The sequence below is a fragment of the Lampetra fluviatilis genome, chromosome 21 (assembly GCF_964198595.1).
Source record: "Lampetra fluviatilis chromosome 21, kcLamFluv1.1, whole genome shotgun sequence".
In the NCBI taxonomy this organism is placed as follows: domain Eukaryota; kingdom Metazoa; phylum Chordata; class Hyperoartia; order Petromyzontiformes; family Petromyzontidae; genus Lampetra; species Lampetra fluviatilis.
Window position 1 is genome coordinate 6,250,035 of NC_136295.1, and position 21,408 is coordinate 6,271,442.

At 44.7% G+C, this 21,408-nt stretch overlaps 1 protein-coding gene across 5 annotated transcripts in view; it reads left to right on the forward strand.

Annotated features, from left to right (window-relative positions):
* The window catches only part of LOC144938172 (catenin delta-2-like), a 270,511-nt gene that overhangs the window by 81,345 nt on the left and 167,758 nt on the right, over window positions 1-21,408 (forward strand). For 4 of the 5 annotated variants that reach the window (XM_078865941.1, XM_078865938.1, XM_078865939.1 and 1 more), the window contains one exon: window positions 7,709-7,824. In XM_078865941.1, the coding sequence (XP_078722067.1) occupies window positions 7,709-7,824 (116 nt within the window). Of the gene's footprint in view, window positions 1-3,916; window positions 3,980-7,708; window positions 7,825-21,408 lie in introns of those variants that run through there. The other variant, XM_078865942.1, reaches the window with a different exon arrangement.

Genomic DNA, 21,408 nt, shown 5'->3' on the forward strand with positions numbered 1-21,408 from the left:
CTTAATCAGAACCAGAAATTACAGTTCGGCAAGCAGTGGTTACAGTCCAGGAAATCAGTGCATTTTTGAGGCTCTGTCGTACAGTTAAGCTGCTCGTAATACATATGTATCCGCGCACATATTGTGTGCAAGTACATGTGTAGAAGTGATGTTAACATAGTGCAGCAAACGTGGCAGATGCAGTCGTACATTGCTGAAACGTATTTAGCAGTGGGTTTTTTGGTCTTGATAACACACGACTAAATAAAACTTGCAGCTGCATTATAAGCATTTGCAACACAACTTTGCACTCGTGCACATGGGAAAGGATTACTCACTTGTTTCCGATTACATATTTTTGGGGTTCTTAGGATTACGCTGCAAATGCCTGAGGCTCCTTTCCATTTCAAGCCTTCCTCGACCCGAGAGTTGGCCGCGACATGGACTGTCCTACTCCACAGGGTTCTTGTCTTCAGCAATTCTTGCGAGTTGTCCCATTGTTGAGCCCTGTCCAAGCAACGGCATCATCAATCCAAGTTCTCCAAATTCGTATGGGTCGGCCTCGCTTTCCCAGGACCTAACTGGCGACTTCGTTGGACTGAATTGAAGCGATACTAACCGACCAGAATTTCAAGGCCATTGTATGGAGCGATGTGCGTTTTCGTGAAAGTCCCTGGCCAAAGATATAATAATTTGGGACGTATATGGTCTAGTGTGGACATTTATATCCTTTTCCAGGCCTCGGATGTGGAAATGAAAATGGTTTGAGTGCACGGGCATGTTCTGCCCGGCAGTCATATTCTCACTTTTTTTCCATGGTATTTTCCTGGTATTTTGACAGCTGAGTAGGCGTGTCGGAATGGTCACAGTGTGGCGTCGCATTCCCTGCTGCCGTGCCAGCGCAGTGTTTGAGCGCCACGTGCGGCTAAACAACAATCTTCACTTGGGCTCTCCTAATTTGTCTGTCTAAATAGAGATGGATGAGCACCATAGGATGATGTGCATATGAATGTGGCAATTGCGCACGGTATATGGATCGATGGATTGGTTTGGCATAATATAAATAACACCAATTACATGTCAATTTCAGATACCTACCCGACAGCAAGCAAGCAAGCTGCTTTTCTCAGCAATAAAGGCACGACCCATCCCCGTTCTGTGGTGCATCTAAATAGCAAGCCGAAGGAGCATGTGTGTCGGAGCCCAGGTCATTTATCCCAAAGAGCGAGTGATGTCAGAAATCCCCATCTGATTTGCGACTACAACATAACTACAATGTTACTGTTTTCTGCCTCACATCTTGCTCTTCCCTGAAGGAGGGCTATTGCTCAAAAGTAATCTTATTTACTTACTGTGCACTTCAGTTATTTGTAGGATCCTCCACGGAGCTCGACACTGCTGGGGACCTCACCAGGGTTGCAGACCGGTCTGTATCACAGGCTCAATACTGGTTAACATATGATGTGGTGGTACCACGCAGGAAGAGAAGACTTCAGTTATTTGGCAGCCTAAATTATGATGATGGGAACTTACTATGTATCAGCCTGGATGGGTTACAAGGACAAATAGTCAAATAATGTTATAGATATGCGGATGTTTAGATTTACATGGACGAATGTGTATGTGAATGAATAGATAAATCAATGAACAAATAAATTAGGTTAATGGGGGGACAGACAGGGTGCCTGGTAGACCGATGGAGAGAGGTTGGTGTTGTTTTGGAGAATGAAGATTTAGAGAGTTAAATAAATGTCTTCTACCTTAGATGAACATGTGGATAAATGTTCGTAGGGCTGAGTGAGTACAGGGGTGGGCGGCATTATGGATAGATCGGCTACCTAGGGAGTAGGGAAACAGATGGATAGACAGCTCGACAAGCCAATGGATGTATTGATCATTGGCCCAGTGATTGAATGATAATTGCTTTAATTGTCATTCACGATCACTGTTTTGCACAGTCAGCCTGGTTCTGTACACGGCCAGGTTTTTTGTGTTCCCCGAGTGCTCTTTGCGGTTTCTCATGTCGTAGGCATTCTTTTTACTGCTTGAGCAGCGCGGTTTACCAGGCCCACACAATGGAGACGGAGCGTCTTATTTGTTGCACGGTCCGGGTGAGTGGAATCGGATGCGGTTACTCATTGCGGTGGTGGTTACCCAGGAAAGAATGACAAAGGACCGCGGATGCAAACACCGAGGTAAAATAACAATAGTGTGGGGGGGAGGGGGGAGGGGGGCCTTTGCTGCTACGGACGACGAGAGGGGCCCACCTTATCACATTTGCCCGGTGGACTCTATTTCAGGAGCATGCGAGCTCCATTTCCGTGGACACGTTTGGAAATTGATTTCTGTTGGTTTGATTTATTATTACTCTTTAAAATACACGATGAGGAATGAACAGCCGCACGCTGCCCTGCCGCACAAACAGGGTTCGTGCTCAATGTCACAGGTCAGATTTGATGTGTTGTGCAGGGGCCTGAGATATCTACCTTTCCGCTCCATAAATTGTACCCCCTCCCCATTGCAGCCACCAAAATAAGTTGTTATTACTCTTTTATACCTATATATAAACAGTGTATATAAATTGCCTATTACAAGTATGTACGGATTCACGCTTTTTTTACATTTATATTTCTGCATGGTTAACCCCTAACATAAATTTCCTTATTCTATTCCGGAACTATATGTGTGTGTGTGCTTGTGTGGTAAATATACAAGTATGGGATCATCAGAGTGAACCTAATATGTGTCGCTATGTTTCAGCATTATCCCATTCTGAACTAGTTTCAACTTCCCTTTGTGTTTAGAAGCTCATGTACCCATGAACATGACTTGAGTATATACAATTGTAATGATTTGGTATCTTCCAGTCAATTTATAGTACAATGACACCATGAATGTGAGCCTCTGTAAAAACAGTCAATATTTGCAGCTTGTGAACTACAGTCGTATAGATCTCACAACACATGCACTATATATAATACAGGGGTCCAGGGCAATCCATGTATAGATACCCCACTAAAACTTCAGTGAGAGATGTAGAGAAAAAAATGTCTACAGCAATGCTGCTATCCACAGGTCTCCTTATTTGTAACCCATTTAATTTAAAGCCTCAACATCTCGATACAGTTTTTAAAATTGCCTCTAATGAGAGCCTTGGTTAGGAATAAAACTTAGGTTGGGGGGAGGTTGAACGGTGGAAAAGTGATTCATATGTACTTTGACATTCGTTATATCACAATGCCATTACAGTATATCACAAGCCTTGAGAGGTATTAATCATCTCATTTTAAATACACTTTTTTTCGTAATTAATTATAATGAACAAGTATTCTGACATTTGAAGGTATGCATATTGCATTTTAATGCAATCATTTAATGATAATCTTACACATTTGTCGCAAATGTATTGCCTCCATCATTTTTTAAGCGCTTTTAAATGCATCGTGGTAGCAAATACATGACTTTATTATCGTGTCATTTTGGGCAAGATATCATGGTATAAATTATGTCCCATGGACAAAACGGGTGATTGAGTGGCAGCCAGAAAGAAGAACACCAGTGATGGGACCACTGAAGCAGATACAGCGCAACACAATCATTAGCACGTACGGGGAAGAGATGGATTGCAGCTGTACAGAGCTGTGGACGATGGGAGGGAAGTCTTTATGCATTTGAGAATTCTGCATGATGATGATCATCATCAGCCCCAACACTGCATCTTGCCGCAGCCGTTCCCTTCCCCCACATGCACTCCCTTGCTTTTGTCCGTGGGCAGCTGTCAAGCCTCGTCGGTGAAGGAGTAGAGGGGGTTGGGTTTTGTTAGTGGGGTGTAGAGTCGAGCGGTTGGGTGCTCTGTGCGCGCATGTCGCTCATCCAGCCACTTCCTCGAGTCGCGAGTTCTCCCGCGCGCTTCTTCGGCCCTAAAGCAGTTGTAGCGGCTCCTGGAAGTTGCAGTCTCCCTCTCTCTCCCCGGGACATGAGCCAAGCAGCTGGATACAACGTAGGATCGCGGATATGTGAATTGTGTACGCGTTGGTTGAACGGGGAGAGCGGAGTTCGCGCGTGGCTGTGTTTGCGGTGCAATTGCCTATGACCAAGTTTGGGCCGTTTGTCTTGTGTGTGCGTGCGTGCGTGCGTTGACTTACAAAAAGGCCATTTGAATGCAGTCTTTTGTGTGTGTGTGCGCACGCCTGTGCGGTTTATGCACGTATGACTATGTGCTCGACTGAGTGTGTCTGAATGTGCTTGCCATAACATGCATGCACGGCTACATGAGCGCATTCGGCAACAGCACTTACATATATATCTCTGTTTTGTCGTGCTCTTTTGTGCAGTGGATGTTTGCGTTTCGTTCGTTTTGAACAGAGGGCGCCCTTTTACAGCAGTCACTGGTAGCAGCAGAATGACGATTTGGAGCAGTAATGACGCGTTTAGCTTCATCCCCAAAAAGCACGCCCGACGTTCGATAAAGCCACATGTTGGTTTAGTTGGGTACACACGTTTTTTTTTTATCGGCATGACGAATTCTCGTTTAAACACACAACATGTTTAAAAATGCTTAAGTCAACTTCATTAATCTTTGCACTTCTTTTCCACCAGTGGAAAAGAATAGCAAGTAATCACAGCTACTGTGTGCCGTGTGTGTTCGCATGTATGTGTTGTGGCCACTTGCCCCAACATTCTGTTAAGGTTATACGGTTGCGTTCTTTAAAAAAAACACATTCGCGAATACAAAATTCGCGAATGCAGAAACATTGTTACAATGTGAAAAGTGGGGTTACGTTCCTGTTACAAGTGGACATGGGAGGGGGGGGAATGGTAAATGTTTGGTAAGAATGACTACAATAAAATATATATATAGAACAATGTTTTTATCATTACCTTTTGATGATGGTTTAACGACGATGGAGATGGTGGAGGTGGTGATGGTGGAGGTGGTGGTGAGGAATTCAGGAGGATGGCTCTTCGGGAGATTGCCGGTGTTCGATCACAACGTCCGCGCAGTTGTTATCATTTTAGGTCTCTGGGGAGCGTTAGCCGCAACACTTTCCCCGATTGCATTCGCGTTCATTTTGTTATGGACCACGGAGTCGACTCGTTTGTACCAAAATGTTTTAACGAGTCGACTGTAAGTATGTGTAAAGTGAAAAATGCACAATGGCGAGTTCAGAGCGTGATTACTCTGAGATTTGAGGACAAAAGCCGAGGGGGCATTCCTAATCTTGGCAGGCAGTTTCAAATGTGACAACATTCAGCACACACCTGCCCGGCATCGGTGGTCTGGCACTACCTACACTCGCGAATACTCAAGTCCGTCTGGTCGCGAATAGGGAATTAATATACATTTTAGTAACTCGTGTATACATGCAAAACTCGCGTATTCGCATGTCATCTCACTGGGGAGACAAATGCGGCCGGGCGTGGTGCTGGCCACCCACCCCCTCGTGTGTACTGTAGCGGCACACGAGGGGGTGGTACTTGCCCCTACAGTCTTTTACAGGCTATACGCGGGAGGGGGGGGGCATCTTTGTCTTTGTTGTGTGCAATTGTATTTGTGTTCACGTGTGTGTCGTTGGGGGATAAGGGAGCAGCTCCGCTCCAGTGGTTGATTGGTTTTTGCATGCCATTCTGGGTCGAGATTTTTCCAGTCTTGACTGTAACGTTTTCATCAAGTTCTGCAGGGATATTTTCGTTTAAGAAGGCTGCGTGTGCTGCATATGGATTGTCATGTGTGCGCCAAGGTTTGAAGAATTTGTTTTGTAGAGAAAATAAAACTTCTAAAAGACGACGATGGTGCTTGTGATACACATGCACCGGAAATTAAGTAACCAATGTACAGCCATTTGTCAGTGCATTTCTGGATGAAGGCCTCCGCATTCCATCATGGGAGTTTTTGACGTAACTGCACCACACCTCCGATTAGTACATCCCGCACCTCCAATTAGCGCGGTTGGCTACGTATGGTGCGAAAGAAGTCCAACATGCGCACACACGTACGTACCACTCTAGTCGGTGCAGGTTGTCGACAGGGCAACCCAAGACACAGTTCAGATGTCACTCGCCACTGACGTTAAAACGTGGCCGGAATCGAACTCGTGTCGCCATATCAACAACACACAGTGTGCAAACTGCTGCGCCATCACTCGCCCGCCATATATCCTATACAAAAGCACAACTAGCATTCTCAACCCTCGTGGTAAACAACATAATTAATAATAATAATCATCATATCAACCTTTAACAACATTTGCGCGTGGCATGGTCATTTACGTATATCGCGTACTTAAACTGCTGTGTCGTTTCCACGTCGCAGTTGGCACCCACGTGGCATTCGGTGCAAAAGGTCAATAAGAAGCGTGTCTTAGGGGGGTGGAGGACTTGGCATTCCGAAGCTGTCGACCATGTGTTCAGCGAAGGCGCGTGCAGCCGCTGGGATTTGCCAGCGGCTCCCAGAAGCAGCTGCGTGCAAACTTTCTATTTTCTTCACTCATTACCTATGCCAGGTGCTGCCACTCCATGAGATGGTGATTGTTGACGGCACTCGTTACGAATTACAACTTCATTAGCTCCGCCTGGTGTCCTAACTGTTTGAAAACATGCACTGTGATAGATTGCGCTGGTTGCCATCAAGTAGGCCCGTTTAAGCACCTGATAACACCGTGTTACCCTCTGTTATCTTGGTATACATTATTGATACTGGACTCTATTGTCTATAATGAAGAAAAAAACATTTGATTTACACCTTATTAAACTGACATAATGTTCCAGAGTTGGTTTAACCTTTTCCCAAAAGTAAGGCTCATGGGCCAATATTCCTTTCTTGACATTTGAACCTTATGGCGGGACCCCGGGGTCCCGAATAAACGGAGGTCAAAATGGTAATTAATTTATTTATTTTTGGCGACTCGGTCCCACTGCGCACATAAATGCCGCGACTCACCTGGCGCGGGGATCATTCTGTTGTCGTGTCGTGTCCAAGCGCAGCGGCGAGGACGAATGTGCAGAAGAAACAAAACTTTTAAACTTCAATTAGCTCATGGTGTAGAGCTCGTCGAGAGGAATAGATTTCCGTATCGTTCACCTTCAACAGACAAAATAATGTCACAACGCAGTTTCTGCGAGATCCGGGGGCTTATGGGACCCCGGGGTCCGGCCATAAGGTTCGTTTGCTCATTTCCGTCAGATTTGTTTTCCCCCGCAATCTTTTTTCAGTGCCTCTCATATTGCTGGCATTGGAGATGTCGCCATGGGTTATATCCAAGCCCCCAGGACATCATCATCCCACTTGGGTCTGATAAAATGAGCACCACCTGATGCGACAGTCTCGTCAGGTGGGAAGGATTCATGGATTGTTCTTTAGAGAGATTGATTCCTGCCACTGTAATGTGGAATTTCCACCATTAAGTCAGGACCAGCGAGTAGGATGGGTATTTGCCCAATGCGAATTTGAGCATGAGGGCACTTTTGATGGTGTGTGTGTCTGCGTACTATATCGCTGTTTCCTACTCTTGGTCAACATAAGTGACTCATATTTGAACCGGTCCTGATCCTCCCCTAGGTCAACTCGTAAATGAGTGCAATGTGTGTAAACATCAGCTCTGGTGAGACAAAGACGGCCTGGTGTGGTCTTGCACTGTACCGGCCTCAACAAGGTGCTCGCCAACAGCACTTGCCCCAACAGTCTGTGTAGGCTACATTGGGAACCTTACCTTTGTCTTTGTCGCCACAGGAGCTGCAGTTTGAGCGGCTAACCCGTGAGTTGGAGGCGGAGCGACTCATCGTGGCAAGCCAGCTGGAGAGATGCAAACTGCAGGAGTCGGAGACAGCCAGTATGAGCAGCATCAGGTGTGTATGAGGAGCGCGTGTGTGTGTACGTGTGTGTACGTGTGCGTGCGTGTGTGTGGGGAGCGGTAGTGTCGCGGTTAGCGTGCTGCGCTATGAACCTGGTGACCCGAGTTAGATTCCCGCTCACGGCCAACACCGGTGACGATTTTCTGATCCGGTCCTGGGCCTCCCCTAAGTCCACCCACCCCATTGTGTGCCGTGCTGGCCTTTATAGGTGCTTGCTAACAGCACCTGCCCCTACAGTCTGTTAAGGTTACACAGGGGAACTTTGTCTTGTGCGCGTTTGTGTGTGCGCATGTCCAGTGTGGGGAGCATTACTGCAGTGGATAGCATGCCGTGCTACAAGCTCGACCACCCGAATTCGATTCCCACTCACAGCCAACATAATTGTTTAATTATCTGAAACAGTCTTGGTTCGTAGCAATATGGCAAACATCATTGTATCAGATCTTGTTCTGGACTTATAGGTCAACTCAGCCTTAAGCGAGTGCCTGGTTTGGTGTGTAAATGATCAGCACTGGGTAGCTGAAGGCAGCCATGTATTGTTGCTGGACAACCCTTTCCCTGCAGCCTACTCTCTAAAGCTCGACTGCGGACCTTTGTGTGGGTGTGTGTATTTGTGCTCACACGCAACAAGCTAACACGCTGTGTAGGCATGCATTTGTGCGCGCCCACGTGTAGCCAATAGCGGCCCTTAGAACCCCCTGGGGAACACTACCAGCGGAGAGACACTTGATTACATGTTTGTTAGTTAATGTGACATGTCTTACCTCTCAACTGTGAACGGAGGTTCGTTTTTATTGCCATTCCGAATGTATGTTGTGTGCATGCAAATGTGTCTGAAATCTGTTCCAAAAGCTGCTAAAAACTGTGAGAACCACTTGCTGCAAAGGGTGTTTGAGTTTACCTGTGTTTTTTACTACACCTGTTTTGTACCTTCGGTGGAAATGACCTGAAGCATACATGTGATGCATATACTACACATTCATAATAGTTTTTTTCTGGGTTCGATCGTGTAAATATAAATGTTTCGAAACGTCGAACTCGAATTGTTAATGTTGTGGGTTTACTCTCCAACACACCGGTGTGCTGTACTAGTAACGAATTGGCACATTTTGTTTACGTGACAAACCTTCCTAATTGGCTGTGCCATATGGTAGCGGGTATTTCGGCACATTTACGCGATCTAATCCTTAAGACTTAATGGATAATATTGTTTGCGAAAGCCTACGTGTTAAACATACTACACATCACCTACTTGTGTACTCATTGCAGTATAACACACACACACACAATACCAACACAGTAAATACCACACACTCACACATTACACACACATACAGACAAACAGATATGGAAATATACTCTTTGGTTTTTTCGGTAAAGTCAGGTAGGTAAAAAATGTAAAGAAATTAACTCATGACGTTTCAGAAGCAACACAAGCCTCCGTCATCAGGTGTAACTGCTCCAGTAAAATTGGTACAGCGGTGAGTTAATTTATTTAACATTTTTACCTACGTGACTTTACCGAAAAAAACAAAGAGTGTGAATCCTTGCAGTCACGAAAACTTCAAATCTCGAAAGATATGGAAATAGGAACAGACAGAGATACACAGACAGAGGCATACATGTGCTGCACGTATTTCACTGCTTGTATAATTATTGTTTTACTGTATAGAGCACAGTATATATGTCACTGTGGGGAGCAAACATATAAAACTATGAACTATTATTTATATTACCAGGAAAGGCACACTGAGCTATATAGCTCCTTTTCGAAAGCGACCTGGCCACAAATGATAGCTCAACGAAGTGGCTTATCATGTGGAAATCTATAGCAGCCAAATACTCTAATCGCATGTTTCTAAATGTGGAGGGATAAACCGGAGGACCTGGAAAAAAATGCACGCGACCACGGGGAGAGGCATGCAAACTCCAAATATACAGGCTCGGGATCGAACCCACGACCTCCTGTATACCAGGAGAGGGAGTTAACATCTTTCCACCACGGGAATAGTGGAGCAATGGTGAGCGCACATCACCGTTAACCCAACAAACATGGGTGTGATTTCCGACATAGCTCGGATTAGTGGCAAGTGATATGTGACCCGGTCCAGGGCAACCCACCCCCTGCACCAATCAGACATGGTGACATTTGGCTAAATAACCATAATGAGCAATACAACATTGGCGGGTCTTCATTTAGTGGAGTATTGACAAAGGGGTGTAATTGATGTTTATTTCCATTCCGGTGGTTATCAGTTAATAAGTTGTCAAAGTTAAATCATTGGATGCTTCTGTGTGTGCCTAATGCCTATAATGAAGCAATGAAACTGATAAGTGTTGTGTAATGCATACAGAGGATGGTAAACTCAATCATGAATATTTAGCAGTGCAAACTTTGCTCTTCCAAGAAATAGAAAGAAAAGAGCAACGTGCCAGTTTTTTTCTCCAAAAAGTAATATTGGCTTTTTTATTGCACCGTGTACCACAGATTGTTTTTAAATGCATCTGCAGTGGAAGTTGCCTTCCAGTAAAACTATTGAATTACTGTTACGACACACTGTGGCGTGATAAACATTACTAATATGATTTATAAACGTGAACACCACATTTCCTATTGGTTGGTCTCACGTGCCTTGTTTTTTTTTCTATTCAAAAACTATCACTGGGTCTTCTATACCTGACTCTTAAAGCCCTTAATATTGCCACTGTGGGTTTTTTTCCCTCACAGATTTGTTAAATTTAGGAGCCATTTTTTAAACCCGTTATAGTCGGCTGTTTTTTTTATTAGATTCGTGTTTGTGGCAGGGGAACGGTTAGCGCCACATTTTATATCCATTTTCTCCAGCGAGTGGCCGTTCAGAAGCACGACTCGGTATTCATTTCAAGAGGAATAAACCATGTTGGAGTTCTCACTTGGGTAAACTGATACTTGCCTTGGGGCCTGATCTTATTAGATCTCAGGAGCTGAGCTAGATTAGGTGTTGGCGGCCATTGCTTAGATGGGTGACCGATCTGATAAAAATCAAGGCTGCTGCAGGATGCGGTATCAGATGTTCAGTGCACGGGGCTCACTGTTCCTTGTGAGCCAGAGCCTGTGGAGATCCCAGCTGAGCGCCGTGTTGGTGCAGGTGCTCCTCTGATTTAATGCACAGATACTAAATTGAGGGATTTTCTGTGCTGTGCTTACTTTAAAATATACTCCAAAGCCCTTCCATAAGTTTACCGCTGATAATCCTGGTGTGCAAGCTGAATTCCCGTTACAGGTCTGTCAATTTTTTTTGGCTTATTTTCATTTTCTCCCCCTTCGTCCTACCTGCCTATTTCTAGACGATTGTAAATTGGATTCCAGACAACCAAGTAAAAAATGTGTTCATCTCAGTCGACCTTTGCACTACGCACAATGTTTAATGCACAAAGAAAGCCTTGCTATCCAGGTTGTGGTTATCTGGATCTTGGAGTTAGCCAGCCAGACTGGATAGTTTGGTGGTTTGAGCACTCACCACTGTCAGTTTGCACAGACGTCAATTCCACCACGATCATTCACATCTGTAAATGATGAAAACACCCATCACAACATAGAAGTTAGCGCAGGACGGAAAACATAAAGTTTCAACAACACAGAAACACATGCACTGTGTGTATAAAGAGCGCTCTCAGCATTATTGATTACTGTCCTTCACTAACGAGTACTAATGAGGATGAAACTGGTCTTCATTTGTTTCTATGTTTCACTGCTGCTTGTCGGTTGATCACATTTTCATGATTTATGCGATGGTGGTCTCAGACAAATTGTCACCACAGGACAGTTTTTTATAAACTGGTGGTTTTTCTGTATGTGGCCGAGAGCTTCTTATGCACACATTGCACGTTTCTGTGTTCGTTTGAAAACCACGCTATCGTGAAATTCCACTGGGCATTACCAAGTCACACTGTTTGCTTATAAAGTGGATCTTTAAAGACACGGCGAGGTTATTGCGTCAAGAATTGATCACCTTATGCTGGTGCCTTGGCATGATATATGATAAATTACCTATGGTTAAAATGATGCAAGTGTATAGTAACAATGGGTCACTTTCCAGATCTAGTCCTTAATGTCTGTGTTACAGATAAATAACCCATCCAGCGCGCCCATAAAATCATTACTTATTCAACATTTATAAATAGCCATCAAATTGAGTTAGGTCGATAGAACTTAACGCACACACTTAGCAGTATGAAATTTGTATCGTATGAGTTTAGCTCTTATAAACCGCGACATGTCTGCCATGGTGTTGGCAAAGACACAAAGATCCCCCATATAACACATTCCTGCGGAATGAGCTGGTAGGAACGTTGGGTTGCTCGGTCAATGGCCAGGGTCAACGGCGGCGTGGTGTATTCTGCAAATATGGCCGACTGTGAGGGCGGGCACAAGCCGGCGTGAGTAGGTTAAACATTGAGTTTTATAAGGGCACCACGGGGTGACTAGCCCCTCCCCACCCCCCACCGAGCCCCACCCCCCACCGAGCCTCACCCTCCCCTCCCCTCCCCACCCAGCCCCTCCCTGCACGATGGACGGACACAATAATCCCCTGTGGGCTGGTGGAACCAGTGGGTTCCTACCAGTATATTTAACAGACTGTTGATGCAAGTGCTGTTAGTGAGCACCTATGAATGCTGGCATGGCACACGAGGGAGTGGGTGGCCAGAGCCATGCCCGGCCACCTTTGTCTCCACAGTAGCGATGCTTACACACCGCACCAGGTACTTATTTGAGGCTGAGTCGACCTAGGGGAGGCCCAGGACCAGTACTAAATAATCGTCACCGGTGTTGGCCGTGAGTGGGAATTGAACCCGGGTCGCCGGGTTCGTAGCGCAGCACACTAACCACTGGCACTACCTTTCCCCATCGTTGGCATTGCCATCACACACACGCCGTATTGATTCAAAAGTCCCTGATACGTGCTCACATCTCAGGTGGGATTGCTTCAAATTCCTCTTGAGTTTGTTGGCATACATTTAATTTTGAATATATTATAAATATGTTGTCAACGTTTGCAGTCCAAACTGGCGTCTCACTGACTTATTGTTTTAATAATAGACGATATATTCATGGATGGCCCTGTACATCCTCGTGATTTGTCACCTGGCATTTGATTGAATAGGAATTTTTTGGAACTGATTTTATTTTGCCATGATTAGATAGGTGGCAGCAGCATAATGGTTTGCATCTTCATGTCTTCCTGCCTGTGCTTCTCACCTCCATTCTTCCCTCATCCTGCTGTCTCGAAGGCTGACTTTTGAAGATGTCAAATGGAAGGACTTTATACGGTACAGTACTGTGGTACGGTACGCGTGAGCAATGTGGTCCCACTCTCTCTATCTTTTTCCGTTTCGTCTGTTGCTATGTATGTATGTTGAACTTCTTTCACACCATACGAGCCCAACTGCACTAATCGGAGGTGCGTTGGAAGGACAAAATACTTTTAAATTTGCTACTATATTTACCAAAGAATGTCTGTGTGTCCCGCGCGTGACGTCACTCCACGTCGGCCAGCCCCCCTCATTAATACACATGAACAGGTGACGTCCTCCACATGAACCCCCCCCCTCATTAATAATCATGAGCGGGTGACGTCACTCCACATGGGGCACCCCCCCTCATTAATAATCATGAGTGGGTGACGTCACTCCACATCGAACAACCCCCCACATTAATAATCATGAAGAGGTGACGTCCTCCAAATGGACACCCCAGTAATAATCATGAGCAGGTGACGTCACTCCACATGGGGGGGGCGAGGCGCCTCCTCCCCCCTCCTCAGCGTCAACTCACAACCCTCACTACAAAGGCAGAACCCTCACGTCACGCGATCTCCATAACGCTGTTGAGACATAGAAGTAAAAAGGACGTCATGATGAACAAGGGATTATAACCTTAAAATGAAATAGGTCTGTGTCACCGCGGCATTACAGATTGCACACAAATTGATGCAATATCACGTCGCGGTCTGCTTTTTGCTTGCAAGTTTCAGATTTACTGCAATACACCCATCCTTGGACGGGCAAAAGGCGAGTTTAGATTTTAAAATGAAAAAGGTCCTTGTGGCGTCTTAATATCTGAAGGATGAACATATCAGACGGCCGCAGAAAGCGCATCTGAAAGTGTGCGATGCGGTGACCGTCTGTTCGATAGCCCGCCAGCCGTTGCGGGGATGACCGGAATTTGCGTGGTTGTTTATGCTGCTTCACGACATCGGCAAACTGTGCTGCGAATAACATATACGGATGCTCTCTGAATGCATGTTTTCCTCCTGAATAATTTATATAAAAATATTTTTGCGTGCATTATTAAAATAACCAAATCAAGACGCGCTAAAAGTGATAGCAACCTTATTATGCGAGGCCAAGTTTGAAATCGTGTTGATGGTTACTATAAATTATCTGGTAAAACAAAGTACTGTAGAGTACTAATAGGTTTGAGTCTTGGCATATTTTTCGGAGTTTTTTTTCCCCGAAAACGTTTTTAGTGCAGTTGTTTGAAGTCTATTACCTGGACTGATCTGCCTAATTACTGGTAGTTTGCCAAGTGTATCGAACTTCGTGCCGTACCATATAAAGGGAAGTTATTTATTTTCATTACTGTATGGTGCTTGCATCAGACTTGCAACATGCAAAGTTGTCTATACCGACCACCGAGGCGTTGACGTGCTGTGCAGTAAATACTGCATGCTACAAAATTGTACAGACATTCATAACATTTTATATCTTCTGGCACGTACTTATGAAATTATATTTTTGGCAGCATCTTCACGGTCGCGGAATTTTATTTTATTTTTCACACACCCTCGTAAACGTTGCCCGCCGCCACGGAGACCGTGAGTGCGCTCGTTTAAAGAGACCCAGTAAAATGTGCGGCGCCACCTTGGTGGTGACGTACGCCTCGGCGATTTAACAGGCCTGGTGGCACCTCGCAAACCATTCGCGGAGCAGCCTGGTCACTGGAATCCCGTGAAGGGTTTTGGACCAAAACATTGGCTATTATGAATTTGATCCAAGCCTGCAGTTTTCATTTAAAATTCACTGCGAAGATAAAATGCGTGCTCGTACAACCTGACGGGAAAACTTTATCATGGAAAGGCACTTTATCGTGGAAATAATGGCGTGAGCGCCATTGGTATGGTGTTCATGCCACTGTATGTAGAGATATTCCATATTTGGTAGGTATTTACCATATTTCTCTGCTCTGGTAAGATGGGTTGGACAACATAGATGTATTTATGTAATGTCATGTTGTCGTGGTTATATCCCATTGTATCATGAACCCAGCAACCTGAGTTGAGTTGCTGGTCATCGCTAACGTCGTTGTTGCCGAGTGATATCTGAACCAGCTCCCCCCCCCCCCCCCATTCGTCAACCTGTGGTGAAGTATGGTAAAGCAAAAACAAATCCTTCACGGCCAACACTGCATGTGACGGACTTTATCTTGTATTTGATTGACAAAGCTGTCAATCTTAGGTGTTGTATGGTCACACTGGTTCATGCGGGTAGGTAAAGGGAGATCCCAGGACTGGTTTAAGATATCATTAGTGATCTTAGCGATGTTCAGGAATTGAACTTAGGTCGCCGCCTTATTCACATAATGTACTAACCACTCTCAAACCGCTCTACTCCGATTCTGATTATTATCTGTGGGAAAAAAAGTAGATTTTCCACTCCACTCATCTTGCCCCTGGAACAATAAAACAACCCGAAGTATTCGGTGGAATATGTCTGTAACCAAATCACCCAGAATGCATCCAATTTCATCAGATCTTGAAAGCCAAGCAGGCTGGAGCCTGTGTATAGCGCTTGCATGGTTGACCACCTCGCATCAAACAGCAATTCAATACCGCTGCGGGAAGACCTTATATTGTCATACTTTGCTCCAGCATCGATGCTCCTTGCCTTCACCAACCCCACACTGGCCAGGCTGCTAAAGTACGGTCATATATAAACCCCCACGACTAGCCGACGTGGGGAGGCCCTCATCCAGCAGTGCATTAACAAAAGGGATGTGCAATAGGATTGAATAATCCATCGGCAGATTGCAGGAGCTTCAGTAGTTAATTGTGTGTGTGCGTGGGTAATAAGGGCAGCCGGTAACAAATAGGAGGACTTTTATTGTCTTGAGAAGACAAAGATGGTCAAGCTTGATGTTGGCTGCGTTCCTTACAGTGTACATGTAGTGCAGCGGTGGCCAACTGGCATCTATTCTAGATTTGAAGCTTTCGTGACTGCAAGGAATCATCTTCTTAGGTTTTTTCGGTAAAGTCACGTAGAAAGTAAAATAAAATAAAAAACAAAAATCACGACGTTTCGGAGGCAACACAAGTCTCCGTCATCAGGTGGGACCGTCACAGTCAGATTAGCTGTATCAAGTGAGGCAATGATTCAAGATCATTGCCTCACTTGATACAGCTAATCTGACTGTGACGGTCCCACCTGATGACGGAGACTTGTGTTGCCTCCGAAACGTCGTGATTTTTGTTTTTATTTTATTTTACTTTCTACGTGACTTTACCGAAAAAACCTAAGAAGACAACTGGCATCTCCCGAGCCTCATGCGGCTCTTGAATCCACCGCATGCTACTCGATCGAAGAAGCATCGTGTAGAACGTACCATCACAGTAGTAGCAAAGAATAATGAATGTCTCCCGTGCTGTGCCGAAAACTGTCAATATATATACACTTTATATATATATACACACAAACACTTGGCTCTTTCTAGAACTCACACAGATACTTTTTGACTCTTGGTCTGCTACAGGTTGGCCACCCCTGGTGGTGGAGTGCTTGATCAATAATCCGTGGGTTAAACTAAGGACTTGTGTCTGCGTGTTAAGTCAAAAACATCTAGACATGTCCTTTGACCTCGTTCCAGTGAGCCTTCGGCACATCATGTGGCCTCATAGTGGACCTAGCTGCCAACAATCCCATGGTGATATGACTGCCCCTTACTGCCAAATGGCAGCTTTTGTTGTTGTTGTTGCTGTATGTGCTGTGTGTGCTGTGTGTGCTGTGTGCATCAATGTGTGTGTTCGCATGGAGGGGAGCGGTAGTGTAGCGGTTAGAGCACTACGAACTCAGCGACAACCCTGGTTGGATTCCCGTTCACGGCCACCATCAGTGACAATTATTTTAACCGGTCCTGGGCTTCCCTTATGTCCACTCTGCCTCAAATAGGTACCTGGTGCATTGTGTAAACATCGCCACTGGGGAGACAAAGGTGGCCGGGCGTGGTGCTGGCCTCCCACTCTCTCGTGTGCCGTGCCGTCCTTCATAGGTGCTCGCTAACTGCACTTGCCCCAACAGTCTATTAAGGGGGATCAATGTCTTTGTATTTTCGTCCAGCTCGAGTTTTGTCAGCAACAAACAACACAATCGATTCACCCTACTTTGGTCAATTGTTCTGAGCTCGAAGATGTTGCTGCGTAGGTAACCGCTAATGCCACGTTTGAAAAAAGAAAATTGTGAGGCCATAGCCGTGGTATTGGTTTGTTGATTTGTGACAGATTCGCACCGCAGAGTGCACTGCGCCACGTCGTGTGCAATGATGGGATTTTTTTTCGTTCTTTATTTTTATCATTAAATTATCCTCGCTAATCATCTGCACGTGGCGAAGTTCATAATTTCCCAGCGGTAATTAACGGGCGATGTGTGGACTCCTTATTTTACACGCATGGGGGGAGCCTGCCGAGCTGCGGGATTACGGCTCGAATGCTGGAGGATCTTTTCTCTTGTTTACCACAATCTTAGCCTCCGCACCATTGGGGCATCCGCAAATAGCGGGATCTCGACGTAAACAGCGCCAGTGAATGATTCTTCATGAGTCGATCACATTCCACATGTGAGGATTGATGTTTGGTGTGTTTTTGACTCCGTACAAAATTGAGACGTTTTGTTGAAGTAACGTAAATCATTGCTATCGTTAATGTAAAATTAGGTGAGGGCCTTTTGGGGCTAACGGGGGTTTTGCTCAGGAAGCCAAGGGAGGGAATGAAGCATTGAATGCTGTGTCGGCACAGGGGTACAGAGTTCAGATTCGGTAGCGTGAGTAATAATTCAATACGAGTAATGTACTTAACATTAAATAATATTTCAAATGATATGTTTTGCAACATTCAATTATGTACATTGAAATAATATCAACATACGAAGTTAATAATAATCGTGACTTAAAGCTTTCGTGACTGCAGGAATTAATATTCTTGGGTCTTTCGGTAAAGCCACCTAGATAGATCAAATAATAAAAAATTAACCCGTAAAATCAAAGTTTTTCACTATAAATCCTTTATATGCGTGGCATCGGGGCAGCTAGAGTCCTCTCGTCCTCTGGCTTGAGATGGCTGCCACCTATGGGTCAGATGATTGTCTGCCACCATTAAGCAATTGGTAATTAAATATTTTTTAAAAAATTCCCTAAACAGTGTAAAATTTGGGAATTTTTTTTTCACAAAAATAAATTGTCACACACAACGAGTCTGCAAAATGTCAGCTCGATTGGATCACGGGAGGTGGGTTAAAAAACGACCGAAAGATTTGCACGGTCGTAAGCACGCAAGCAAGCAAGCGAACTTAATATAAAGGATTTAAAAAAGAATAAAAATAACAATATCACGACGTTTCGATCGCAACACAAGGAATCCTCATCAGGTGAGAAATATCGTGGGAGAGCTGCTGAGAATATATATTTTTTATTTGATCTATTTACGTGGCTTTACCGAAAGACCCAAGAAATTTAATAATAATCTTAAAATATTCATTATTTAAAGTGTGCATATAAAAAACGTAGCAATTCCAATAAATAAGAAAACTCATTCAGGGATGGCCCATAAGTCAGGACATAGGGTTATTTAATTTATTTTAATACTGCCATTAACACATTTTAATTGTTTAGTCTTTAAGTTAATACTGTATCTACTAGCTTTTTTGCCCATCCAAGGATGGGTGTAGATTGCAGTAAATCTGAAATATTCAATAGAAAAATTGTTCAGCTCATGATTATTAATGAGGGGGGGGGGGGGTGCCCCATGTGGAGTGACGTCACCCCCTCATGGTTATTGTGGAGGGGTGCGGCATGTGGAGTGACGTCACCCGCTAATGGTTATTGTGGAGGGGTGCGGCATGTGGAGTGACGTCACCCCCTCATGGTTATTGTGGAGGGGTGCGGCATGTGGAGTGACGTCACCCACTAATGGCTATTGTGGAGGGGTGCGGCATGTGGAGTGCGCGACCTTTTTTGCGTTAGTGTAAATTTCCACGCGGGCATGAATATGACTGAGGGGGGGGGGGCTCTTTTGCAGTGACATCACGTACGGATGTAGCAGTGTGCTTCGTATATATATTTTTTACCGTCACTTTCTGTAAAAAAACGTCATATTTTAAGCGACTTTGCGTAAAAAAATATTTTATTCAGCTCGACCTTCCTCTGCGTTAGTGTAAAAATCCACCCACTCATGAATATTAATAGAAGGGGCGGTGGGCCTCATGTGAAGTGATGTCATGCGGGGGGGTGGGCCTCGTGGAGTGACGTCACGCGCGGGACACACACATTCTTTGCTCATTATAGTAGTACTCGCGGGAAGTACCCGGCGTTGCCCGGGTCTTAAAAATATTTCAAAACCACTCTTAAAAATCTAACAGCAGTACGTATTGACTGTGGTGGTACCTGCTATGATTACAGCAGTGCATACCGACTGTGGTGGTACCTGCTATGATTACAGCAGTGCATACCGACTGTGGTGGTACCTGCTATGATTTCAGCAGTTCATACCGACTGTGGTGGTACCTGCTATGATTACATCAGTGCATACCGACTGTGGTGGTACCTTCCATCACTACAGTAGTACATGCTGACTCTATAGCAGTATTTATCGACTCGAAAGCACAAAGTGGCATGGTGAGGCCTAGTCCCGTGCAGAGCCTCCGGCCTCGCCTAGATTGTCCAGCTGGCCGAGGTGGCACCTTGGCAGGCTGGGGCTGGGCTGCTAACCCTGACCCCTCCCCCCAGCCACGATCTCCCCGGCCACTCTGCAGTAATATCTACGGCCTATAGTGGTAGCATCTAGCGACTGTATATATTAGTACTGCACGCATCGAGGTGGGGGGGGGACATTGCACAGTGAAGAATTTGTCAGCGTTTAGTGTATTTTTATATCATTTTTAACGCGAAAGAAAATGTCACCCTCTCTCCCACTGAAGGCGTGTGACTTGGTATTGTCGTGCACGCGTCATAAATAAATAAATTGAATGGACGCGTACAAAATCGCTAATTTAAGTAATTTAAAGTTGACAGATGTGAAAAAGGAATAGCACTTGCTCACCGTGGGGCTTACGGCGTGGTACCTGGCTATTTTTTTTACGTAAACTCCACCGTTGGAGAGCCAAGTGTGCGACCACACACAAACCCACAAACCCACACACAATTTTTGACTTTTATATATATAAGAAGAAGATAATTATCATTATTAATATTTAATTTTCTTTTCACCTCAAATCCGTCATTTACTAACTCGACCAAGAATCCCAAATGAATTAAGACAAAGCATAATTGATGATTTTTTTTTTATTCCACCTGCAATCTTAAAAAAGTCCGATATTAATTTCTAAAGAGAATTCATGCATGCATTAATGTTAATGGGAGGCAGTTTTAACATTAGTAAAAATAAATTAAATAATCTTGTGTGATTTGTTCAAATAAATATAATCACCCGATGTGTCCTGACTTGGGCCACCCTGTATGCAGGAAATGCCGTATTTGCCTGTTATTGGCTTCTTAGGGACAAGCTCCCGTTTCGATAATCATCAACTAAGAGTTTGGTTTGTTAAATTAGAGAAGCCGCAGCATCGTTCTAAACAAAGATTGATTCAAAAAAGTTTTGGAACGACTTTCCTCCCCTTGCCTTTTTACCAACTGCGTGGGGGGGTGCACTGCTTGTAAAACCTAAAATTTTTATAAATTGTTAAAAGTAAAGGTGCAGCCCTGCAACCGCGTACTCTCGTCACTGCTGGCAGAAGGGCCTCCATCCAGAGGAAGCTGAAGAGGGCTGCTCTGGAGGATATTTGGTTTCACCGTTCCACTCTGGCCAGATGTCTTCAGGCGGGAGTACCCACACTTTACCAAAGACATTGTAGTTAGTCGATCGGCACCAGGAGGTCAAGCCAGTGAGCTCTGGATTGCAAGTCCGGTGCGCTCTGCATTATACGACAAGCAGCATTGCGCGGAGCTATAGTAGGTCATGCAAAATATATCCACCATGCATATCAGACACATGCCAAAGGGGCAATTAAGTTCCTCTGGATATGACCAACAACTCCATCCAACACTCTCTTGCAAGAGTCTTGGGACTCGATGAGGCTTTACTGTAAAAAAAAAGGTGCTATGATTTTTCTATGGGTAATGTCATGAATTTAGAAATGTATGAAATGCATGCGAAATAATAAAATATATATAGATCCCAGCATGGTTCAGGGAAGGTGTCATCTTTCATATGAGACGTTAACACCGAGGTCATCTTTGCCCTCTGGATATTTAAAATATTGTGGTGTTCTTTGATG